A 12,015-nucleotide genomic window follows, 5' to 3' on the forward strand; every position below is an offset into this window, starting at 1 on the left:
TTACATGTACACTTTCAAAGATATAGATGAAGGAACCTGAAAGAATGGATGTGAATTGGGCATGAAACCTGTAGCTATAAAATGAAATGGATTATGCTAAAACAGGTGTAATAAAGGTGTGTTCTTGACATTCAGAAGGAAAAAAGGTCAGTTTTAGCTGTGGCTGTCTTTAGGTGCAGGCATTCATTTGATAGAGAGGAATAATAGGCCACAGAGTATAGGTGCTTTTATTTGAAGAAGATTTATTTCTTTAGTATGGTGTACACAGATGAATTTCATAGAATATTGGTGTTTGTGAAACCACATTAGACAAATGTAACTTCAAAATAATTGTGATGTTGATTATATTTACCCTACAAAAACCCAATGAAGCCATGTCTGAGACTTGTTAGAATCTGGAAGTTTCCTGTGTAATCAATGAGAGTTGAATTTCTCCTCTTCCTCTTCCTCTTCCTCTTCCTCTTCCTCTTCCTCTTCGTCTTCCTCTTCCACTTGCACTTCTTCTTCCTCCTCCTCTTCTCCTTCTCCTCCTCCTCTTCCTCTTTTTCCTCCTCTTCTTCTTCCTCCTCCTCCTCCTTCCTTGAAAATAGATTCTTCTCTCAGTCAATACATCCCAACCAGTTTCCCTTCCCTCCACTCATCCTACCTCCCTACAACCTGCCGTTTTGACAAGCTCCACTTCCTCTCCATTTCCTCTTCAGAAAACAGCAAACCTCCAAGTGATGACAGCCAAGCAGAACAAAACAGGATATAATAAGGCAGTGTGAAATTACTCATGCAGGGACTGGACAAGTAACCCAAGAGTTCTTGTAGTATTTCTAAGGTCCTATCACTATTTCATGAAAATCCACTAGGAATAATCCAACTTATCCAATCTGATTTTTATGACTGCATGGGATGTGTTACTGTCTGTAGAGGTTAGCAGAAGTGCAGCTACAAAGATCTCAAGGTCCAGCAGTAATAAGATGATGGAGTATTTCAGTTTGTCATTTTAAATATCATTACTGAGACACCCTATGGTTTCTTTTCAGATGACTATACCCACAAAGCTATAGTAAATTAATGGAAAGGATGAGCAATGTCACAGAATTCATCCTCCTGGGCTTGACCCAAGACCCAGACCTGCAGAAACTCTTATTCATTGTGTGCTTAATAATCTACTTGATCACACTGGCAGGTAACATGCTCATCTCAGTCACCATCTTCATCAGTCCAGCCCTGGCTACTCCCATGTACTTCTTTTTGTCCTACTTGTCCATCATAGATGGTTTCTACTCTTCTTCCATAGCACCCAAAATGATCTATGACTTAATCTCTGAGAAGAGCACCATATCCTTCAATGGCTGCATGACTCAACTTTTTGCTGAGCATTTTTTTGCTGCTGATGAAATCATCTTGTTGATTGCTATGGCCTATGATCGTTATGTAGCCATCTGCAAGCCCTTGCACTACATGACCATCATGAGCCGACCTGTGTGTATATTCCTAGTGGGTGCTGCTGTAATCTTAGGATTCATCCATGGAGCAATACAAACTTTATTTATGGCCCAGTTACCCTTCTGTGGTCCCAATATCATCAACCATTTTATGTGTGATTTAATACCACTCCTGGAGTTGGCCTGCACTGACACACACACTCTGGGGCCCCTGATCGCTGCCAACAGTGGGTCACTGTGTTTGCTTACTTTCTCTATGCTGGTTGTTTCCTATGTGGTCATCCTTCGCTCCCTGAGGAATCACAGTTCAGAAGGGCGTCGCAAAGCTCTGTCTACCTGTGCCTCTCATGTCACTGTTGTTGTCTTATTCTTTGTACCTTGTTCTTACCTGTACCTAAGGCCCATGACCTCCTTCCCCACTGACAAAGCTGTAACTGTGTTTTGCACCCTAGTGACACCTATGCTGAACCCTTTAATCTATACCCTCAGAAATGAGGAAGTCAAAAGGGTTATGAAGAAGCTCTGGGGTCAAATGAGGAAAGTTCATGATAAGTAAATCTGGTGATTTGTATATTTAGAAACAATGTCTAATGCAATTTTATGGACATTTCTTCTCTTTCTGAAATGAATAAAATTTAAGATAGTCAATTTTCTTCTGCTTCAAGGTTTAATTGGTGATGTGCAGTCTCATAATATATGTAAACGAAGTCCGTAATCAAATCAATGTAGCAAATTTTCCACCCCATTAAAATGTATCATCCATTGTGTTGAGATTCTTTAACTCCTTTCTTTTTGTTCTTCATAAAATAAATTAAAAAGTGTTCTGAACCTGGCTACCCCCTCTACTTAGAACTCATTCCTTCATAAATGTATCTTTATACCCATTGGCTGACTTTACCAATTTTTCCTTTTTCCTAACTTTTCTATCCTCTGTGACCATTATTCTACTAATATACACCATACTTCTAATTAAGAACTATAGTTTATTTTATATTGGAATATTAGTCAACCATAACATGAATGGAATCCTAGCATTTGTGGCAATGATGGCAGGCAGGTGGACCAACAAGGCAAATACTGCATATACTCACTCATATGTGGACGTCAAAGAATTTTGAAATATGTACAAGTAGTATGTGTAAGTGAATTATACTGACAAATTATAACAGGTAGGAGTAGCATGAAGAGGCCACAATAAATCTAGATATTCCCATAATGCTTAATTTCTTTAAGATAAGAAAAATAAGTAAATACCATTAAATTCAATGTAAACTGTATTCATCACTTACCAATGTGCTCATAAAATACAATTTTTAATATTTTTGTTAGGCAGATATATATGAGGGTAAAGTGTCGAAATTTTAAACAATTATTTTATTTAATGTGAAAATAATGAATATCATGTAACATATTTCGACTGTATTTACCATGCACTCTATTCGGATCCACTCCAACCTCCTGATGCCCCTAATTTCATGTCCTTTTTTCAGTCAAATTTATGCTGCCTGTACACATACACACATTATATTTATATATAGAGAGATAGAATTTTTGTGTGTGTGTGTGTGTGTGTTTATCTTGTATATTCATAGGTATGGGGACATCCACTGAAGAATGGTTGACCTCCCAGAGGCCACACCCTTATAAAAACACTGTCTTTCCCTTCCCCAGAATCCATCAACTATCACTAGCACCTAAGTTAGGGGTTTAGGCTTATGAAGCCCTCTCCCTCCAAGCTTGACTATCGACTGGTACAATATAGATCAGCACTAGTGTTGGTGTTTTAATGTTAGACAGTAAAGTTAGAATAAGGGAGAAAAAGTCATACACATGAAATATACGTTCTATTTTCCTCAACTTAAGAGTTTTTTAAATGTTCTACTGAAGCAACAGCAAACTTTTTACTCAATTCCACTGAATAGACACAAGCTAATGTCTTACAGGTGTCTTAAATGTCCTACAGTCTTTGAAATGGTCTTTTATTTATTCATCTATTCATTTATTATTCCTGTTCATTTATAGATAGATAGATAGATAGATAGATAGATAGATAGATAGATAGATAGATGTATTTTTTATATGTATGTTTGGTTATAACGTGCAAACCTGTTGATTTCAGAGGCCAGATAAGTGCATCATGTGTCAAGGACTGGGGTTATAGATACTTTTGAGCCACCATGTGAGTCATGGGAATTGAACCCGGGCCCTCTGGAAAGGCAGCCAGTGTTCTTAGTCACTGAGCCATCTCTCCAGCCTAAAGTATCCTCTTTGAATCTATTGAGCTTTAATTTTCAGCACATTTTGTAGGCAAGCTTGCTTTCACATGAGACATGGCTAAAAATGCAGAGCAATTGCAAAACAATGGTGAAAGTAGGAAGTAAGGAAAGGAAAGGAAAAGAAAGAAAAGGAAAGGAAAAGAAATAAAGAAACACTTAGAAACTTGCATTCACTTTCATATTTATTTGAAATCTAAACTCACTTTGTAAGAGAATGATTAAATAGATGGGGAAAATTCTGTTTTAAGTAGATTTTTAGGCCATAAAAGTGTTGTGTATAAATTTGAAATTAGGTTATTCTCTTTATATTCACTGGTATATTTTCCACAAAACTTAAAAGTGAAGTTAACTATATTTCAAGTCTTTACTCTTTCATTTTCCCTATCTATCGTGAACCAAGCTCCAGTTACTGCCAGCTGTTATTCCTCTCCTATCCTCTCTCCTTTTACTGGGCATGGCCTAAGGATGGATGCTTAATTTTGGACAAGGAACCAGGATATGAAAGGGTCATATGCCTAGGATGCCTTGTTAAACTGGTCAATGGAATAATTTATCCCTAGAGCATAGTTACCACCTTTTAGGCCAGCGGAACTTAAACTTATTGGCCATAGCTAATGTTAAAGAAACAATAATTGAAGAGTAGAGAGAAAAAATGGTTGAATAGCAAAGAAATCACGGAGGTAGTGCATGGACAGGATTATTGAGAAGACTAACCAGACAAGATGAATGCAGGTGTACTGCAATGTCTGGAGACACAGGGAATTCTTGGGACTGGGAGCAAACTTGTGAAAGAATGTCTTGGGTTTTTAAAGATTGATTTTTTTTTATTTTATGCGTATGTGTTAGTGCCTGAATGTAAGCATATGTAATGTGTGTGTGTATGTGTGTGTGTCTCTGTGTGTGTGTGTGTGTGTGAAAGAGAGAGAGAGAGAGAGAGAGAGAGAGAGAGAGAGAGAGAGAGAGATGCCTAGTGCCTGAAGACACCATAAGAGGGGATTTGGATCCCCTGGAACTGGAGTTACAGGCAGCTAAGAGTTACCACATAAACCAATTGGAAGAGTAATTGCTTTTAACTTCTGAGCCATCTCTCCAGCACCAAAATGCCTTGTTTAGAGAGAGAAATCATCATTTTCTGACTATCAATAGGCACCATTCTTATGAGTGCCATGACTCTTTAATTTGATTTTTCCACTTCTAACAATCACACATGAATATGTTTTACAGATAAAAAGGTATTCTCTGCTCTTCTGTGTCTTGAATAAGAAAATAATATGATGAGTCTTATAATTATTCCTTCGATGTTTTTTGAATCAAAAATATGAGCCACAGAAAAATATTGTTAGTTATTTCACATTAATAGTATGACTAACACACACACACACACACACACACACACACACACACACATACACACACATCACATTTTGTTTCTTTGTTCATTTCTTTGCTCGTTTTGTTTCTGGATTTTTTTGTTCTGGCTATGTGTATTGTCTGGTTTGCGTATCACTTGATACAAGCTGGAGTTATCACAGAAAAGGAGTCTCCCTTGCAGAAATGCCTCATGAGTCATTTTCTCAATTAGTGATCAAGGGTGGGAGGGCCCTTTGTGGGTGGTGTCATCCCTGGGCTGGTGGTCCTGTATTCTATAAGAAAGCAAGCTGAGAAAGCCCAATGAAGTAAGCTAATAAGTAACATCCCTCCATGGCCTCTGCATCAGCTCCTGCTTCCTGACCTGCTTGAGTTCCAGTCCTGACTTCTTTTGGTGATGAACAGCAATGTGGAAGTGTAAGCTGAATAAATCCTTTCCTCCCCAACTTGCTTCTTGGTCATGATGTTTATTCAGGAATAGAAACCCTGACTAAAACACTATGTAAACAAGGCTGGTCTCAAAATCAAGGTCTTCCTATGTCTACTCCTAAGTGCTAGGATTACAGTCATGCACCATCATAAGCAACTACATCTGTCTTCAATGTATTTTTTACTCTATGTTGTTTTCCAGACCAGTTATGGAGTGGATATAGAACTAATTTAATTTTCTTTTAATGACTACAAAATAATTCATTATGTCCGTTGTGTATTATTGAAACATTCCCTGGCTTGATTATTTCAGTCTTAGCAGTCCCCTACTGATCTTTTTTCTGCTTGTAACAAAACCATCTACTATTTATTACAAAAAGACAATTCTGTGATGAGCATATTTATACATGGTTCTGCATGCACATGCATGAAGAGATTTTCTAAATAAAAGAAATATCTTTGAATAAATCAAAGGGCTTAACTTCTATGTTTAATAAATACCACCAGATGGTTTTCTGTACAAACTATGTCACTAGCAGAGTGCTGATCTTTGGCAGCATTGACATTTCATGTGTCTAGACTTAAGCTGAAATTTGGCATCTTTGACAATGTATATATAAACTGTAAGTTCTTCTTTCCATATTTGACTGATTAGCTATTGGCTAACTTTACCTTTCCCTTGGATGATTATTCTTTATGTTCCATTTGTTGGTTGCAAAATAGTTTGTAAATATCACAACTTGCTTTTGTGTGTTATCATTGAATGTATTTTATATATTAAGTAGCCACTTAGTTTTCTTAATCCACTTTCTCATCTCAGAAATTGTTCTCTAGCTCAGATCATGAATGTATTCTCAAACATCATCTTCTAACAATTTTCCAATAGTAATTCTCAGATGCAGTAGATTTCAATCTGAAATTCATCTTTTTGGTCACATGAAACAAGAGTCAAATTTTATTTTCATGTCCCAGAAATGGCTACACATTCTCTTCTAGGGTTAAATCTAAATTTCCAGTTGTGTCCAATTTTTACATGAACTTTCATAGAATGCAAAACCCCACTTACAACATAAATTCATAATATAAAACTAACTATATATAATCAGTATACACAAAAATATGTGATAACAATCATATATAATTGGTTCATGTCATATATGATGTATATATTTTACATCATACAGTTAATATCAAAATGGTAAAAAAAACAACAAATAGCATGTATTTGTCCTTAAAACTCTCCAACCACTAGTTTATTAGATATATACATTTGAGAATAAAGCAATGACAATTCTACAGTAACCTGCTTTTATTAATTCTTGAAACCAAATTTTTAATATTTTTCCTGATAATGAAAAACTTCTTTATTAATTTATAACTTTTTTTTCTATTAGGATAGTTGGGTTTAGTGAAAGAAATTTACCTAGCATGTACACCAAAAACTAAAGGTCAATATGTTACAATATATCAAACCACAGTTTATGCATCAAACAAAGGATAAATTTATTACAAGTATGAAGTCTACATACCCATAAAGAGTAAAAATTTTAAAAGCATATAATCAAGCTTTGTTAAACAAGACAATGATGAATTCAACATGGTCCTGCTTTTTAAAATTTCCAGACACAGGGACTAGAGAGATGGTGCAGGAGTTCAGAGTTTATACTGCTCTTACATAGGACTGACGCAATTCCCACCACCCATGTTAGGCAGCTCATAGCCATCTATAGCTCCAGAGAGATCCAATACTCTACACTCCTTGGTAGATAGATACACTCACATACACTTTTATGCATACATACATAATTCCAAAGTTACAAAAAAACTCAATCTTTTTCTGTAAAATATTTCAGAACACAAGAACCCCTTGGGATATATAATAGTTATAAGTCACAAAAGAAAAGTTCTTAATCTATGAAAGGGACAAGTGGGGAGAGGAGAAAGAATCAAAAAAAGACAAAAAAGGATGAACTGAGAGTCATCAGAATACTTTGTATAGATGTAAGAAATTGTAAATAAATAATAATAAATAAATAGAAATTCCACTCTATTTCTCTCAAAAAAAATTCTGCTCTAAAGTCAGGATCTATTTCAAGCTAATGAAGACAATGCAGTAATCTATTCCTAATGGGGACTAAGTAGACATACTATCAAACATGTTAATACTTTCCTATTTGTAGGACAGTTAAAAACATGATTTGAGTTATCTAGTTTAAATGTCAAAGCACCACTTAGTAAAACATCACTTTGAAACATAAATTATCTTCATCGTTCTCTGAGTCTATTGAGGTACATTGTTAATATTACTAAAATGTAGCCACTCACTATAACACAAGTAGACATGGAAGAGATAATTCTAAGTGAAATAAACCTGTCTCATCTAGATAAATATACCATGATCTGACATGCAAACATAAAATATCTTTACCCTTACTCTGAAGGTATGTATCAAAAACTTATGAGCTTTGAACCAATTATCAAGGTCATCCCAGTAATAAGCATAGGAACTGAGACTGTGGTCTGTCTGCAAAGCCCATGTCCTTGGCCTGTCTGAGAGCGTGTGGAAGCCCTGCTGCCAGTGTCACAAAGAATGGTGATGCGCACCATCTTACAGGCATGCATGTGTGATTACACATGGAGGCTTTTCAGATGTGTCTTTCCTCACTTTCCCATAGCTCAATTAATTATCATACAGACCCAAATTGTCTTGCAATTTAAAGAGCAATGACTTTCTATGTTTTGAAACTGCACTAAAAGTCTTATCTAGCCCTACTATGCCATGGAGGCACGGGCTCCACTATGGTCATAATGGCCTTACTTGTGATAGCTGGAGGCTGAAAGCAACCCAGAACAGAAAGAATGGATAGAGAAAATCTGGTTCATTTACACAATGGAATATTATTCAGCTATTAAGAATAAGGACATGGGCCTGGGGATTTAGCTCAGTGGTAGAGCGCTTACCTAGGAAGCGCAAGGCCCTGGGTTCGGTCCCCAGCTCCGAAAAAAAGAACCAAAAAAAAAAAAAAGAATAAGGACATCATGAGTTTTTCAGGCAAATGGATGGAACAAGAAAATATCATCCTGAGTGAGATAACTCAGACCCAAAAAGACATGCATGGTATTTACTCACTATTAAGTGGATATTAGCTAAAAAAAAGTACAGTAAACCCAGGATACAGTCTAAAGAACTCAAGATTAACAAGCCTAAGGGTCCAAGTAAGAATGTTTCAACCCCACTTGGTAGGGAGAAGAAACCTATCACAGGGTAGAGGGAGGCAGGGACTTGAGTGGGAGGGGATAGAGGGAAGAGAATAGGGAAACATGATCAAGTATTTGTGGGGGGGAGGGGCAGGAGTAAATCCCTGAGGGCCAACAGAATGAATGGAAAACGGGCAACCTCAGGAGAAAGGAGGTAGGGGGACCCTCTACAATGTACCAGAGACATGGGAGGTGAAAGACTCTCATGGGTGAGGGAAGAGGTACCTTAACCCTCAAAAAGCGTGAGACCCCTGGGAGTGAGGAGGCCTGGTGGGTTAGGGTGGGATGGGGTAAGGGATAGGGATATCCTCTTGGAGGGGGTAGGGGAATGAGATGAGGAACTGTTGAAGCGCTGACCAGGAGGGGGATAACGACTGGACTGTAAAAAGAAAAACATGAAAGATAATTCTTTTTCTAAAAGTCTTATCTATTTCATTTAGTAAAATAATACTTTAAAACAAATTGTCTTTGCATTTCCCCAGTTTATTCAGATGCACAATTAATACCTTTAAAAAATACAGAATCCTAAGCTAATGGGTAAAAATGGGTCAAGAAGAACTGATTTTGATTGATGAAACTAGAATACTTTCATAAGTCAATTAACCACATCAGACAGCAGAGAGAGTTTCCTTATTTCTAAACAATAATAATGATAATTCAGGTCATATATATCTTGTACAGAATAAAACTGTGCAATTTAAGTAAAATCACAATAAACCATAAAAACTTAGAGGGTAGAGGAGAATACATGGATTAAGGTAACATTTGGCGGAGAAAATGACAAGCTTCAGTTGTTTCTCTTGGAGAAACAGAATCACCGTTATTACCTTCTTTACAACTCTGGTACCTGTAGCTTCCATGCGTGTGAAGAGTTTTCTCATGGCATCTTTCACCTCTTCATTTCTCAGAGTATAAATGAGTGGATTCAACATGGGTGTCAGAATACCATAAAATACTGCCATGTTTTTGTCTATAGATAAAGTAGTTGATGGACGCATATAACTAAATATACAGGGCACAAAGAACAAAGCAACGACAGTGAAGTGAGCCCCACAGGTAGACAGAGCTTTCCGTCTCCCCTCTACACTGTGGTAACGCAAGGAGTGCAGGATGACAATGTAGGAGGTACCCAGCATGAGGAAGTTCAGCAGGCAAATCACACCACTGTTGGCCACCACCAGCAGGCCAATGACATATGTGTCGGTGCAGGCCAGCTCCAGTAAAGGATACAAGTCACACACAAAGTGATTGATTACATTAGGACCACAGAAAGGCAGCTGAAAAATCAGAAGGATTTGTACCAATGAATGTAGGAAGCCACCCAGCCAAGCCACCCCCACCAGCACAACACAAAGGTGCCTGGTCATCTTGGTGGTATAATGCAGAGGCTTGCAGATGGCTACATAACGGTCATAGGCCATCACTGTGAGTAGAATGATCTCAACACCTCCCAGGAAATGAGCTCCAAAGAGTTGGGCCATGCAACCCTCATAAGAAAGAGTTGTCCCCTCATACAAGGAATCAGCAATGAGTTTAGGGGCCAAAGAAGAAGAATAGCAGGTGTCAATAAAAGATAGATTGGAAAGGAAGAAATACATAGGGGATGCCAGGCTGGAGCTAAAGGTGATGGTGACCACAATTAACATGTTGCCGAAAACTGTAACTGCATAGATAACCAAGAAGACCACAAAGAGAATCCTCTGGATCTCTGGCCTCTGGGAAAGTCCCAACATGAAAAATTCTGTAATATTGTGTGGTATTTCCATAGGCTCCAGGGATCCTGAATGTGTAGGTGCAGTGTTGCCTATAAAATGAAAAGAAAAATAATTCCAGGAGATGGGAATGTTGCAAGGTTTCCTTTGAATACTTTACTTTTCTCTCAGAGTGTTTTTTTTAGAAATCGTATACTAATTTATTCTGTTATCTCTTAAATATCATCATATGCCCTTTGCTCCCCTGAGCACTAGTTATTAGCTGCAAATAACTCATGATCTCAGCTTCTTTGCTTACAGCTGATTGAACCTTTAATAGTCAGTAATTTTTCTGATTCTAAATGACATGCACTTCTGCCCATTTTCAAGGTCAATATACCTGAATTTGAGAGAAAAAAAGAAGAGATGAAGAAGAGGAAGAGAAGGAGGAGGAAGGGGGAGGGAGAGGGAAGAGGAAGGAGAGGGAGGAGAAAGAAGAAGAAGAGGAACTGAAGTAGATTGGGAGAAACCAGATGTGGTTGCAGTTGGAGACTTGCATGTTTTCCTCTTCTCTTCTGTTCATTTTCTCCTGTGCTCGCCCACGCCAGGCTTTGGACAGGATCACGTCCAGGACACCAACCTAATTGACCATCCCCCACATGCTCACACATTCTTCTGGGTTTTGCTTATCGTTGATCTTGCTAAAATGCACCTAGATACAGGCCGCAACTTCCTCTACTGACTACAAGACAGACTTGGCATTTATAAAGGTAAATTAAATTGTTGGGACATCTCAGTCTATTCTACAATAATCTCTATTAATAACATAAAACTCTAAGGACAAAAACATCAGGTGTTCTGCGATGCTCTACTTCTTTCTTTGTTTTCATTTTCTGAGATAGGGTCTTACAACATAGTCCAGGCTATACAGTCCTCTTGTCTTAACCTTCCTGAAGTTGAGATTATAGACAGGAACTATGTTACCCAGCTCAGATGCTGAGCAGGCTATAAATGACAGTCTAGTTCATCAGAACATGCCTATATACTTCCTATGCTCCCGATGATATTAGACCACTACAGCTTTTGCTTTGAGAAACCTGCCACTAGGCGTTCACAACTCTCTTACCTAGAAACACAAGTCTTTTTGAATAGTTAAAACTTCCCACTTGCTAAAGATATATAATATTTAGTACAAGATTTAAGGGAGAAAAGAATATATACATGGACTGACACTGGGCTCCAACTGCATAGGTAGCAATGAATAGCCTAGTAAGAGCACCAGTGGAAGGGGAAGCCCTTGGTCCTGCCAAGACTGTACCCCCAGTGAACGTGATTGTTGGGGGGAGGGCGGTAATGGGGGGAGGATGGGGAGGAGAACACCCATAAAGAAGGGGAGGGGGGTTTGGGGGGATGTTGGCCTGGAAACTGGGAAAGGGAATAACAATCGAAATGTAAATAAGAAATACCCAAGTTAATAAAGATGAAAAAAAAAAAAGATTTAAGGGAGAACCGTGTAGTCTCAGAAAGAGACAGTCAGGTATAAGAAATCCTACAAGG

General features: G+C 37.8%; 2 protein-coding genes across 2 annotated transcripts; one reads left to right on the forward strand and one right to left on the reverse strand.

Annotated features, from left to right (window-relative positions):
- Positions 1-1,062: 1,062 nt before the first annotated feature.
- Positions 1,063-1,992, forward strand: Or4c52 (olfactory receptor family 4 subfamily C member 52). Its single transcript, NM_001000363.1, is given in 1 exon segment — positions 1,063-1,992. A coding segment is annotated over 1 exon segment (930 nt).
- Positions 1,993-9,606: 7,614 nt separating this feature from the next.
- Positions 9,607-10,533, reverse strand: Or4c3 (olfactory receptor family 4 subfamily C member 3). Its single transcript, NM_001000574.1, is given in 1 exon segment — positions 9,607-10,533. A coding segment is annotated over 1 exon segment (927 nt).
- Positions 10,534-12,015: the final 1,482 nt, after the last annotated feature.

Source organism: Rattus norvegicus, chromosome 3 (assembly GCF_021556685.1).
Source record: "Rattus norvegicus strain SHRSP/BbbUtx chromosome 3, alternate assembly SHRSP_T2T, whole genome shotgun sequence".
NCBI lineage: Eukaryota > Metazoa > Chordata > Mammalia > Rodentia > Muridae > Rattus > Rattus norvegicus.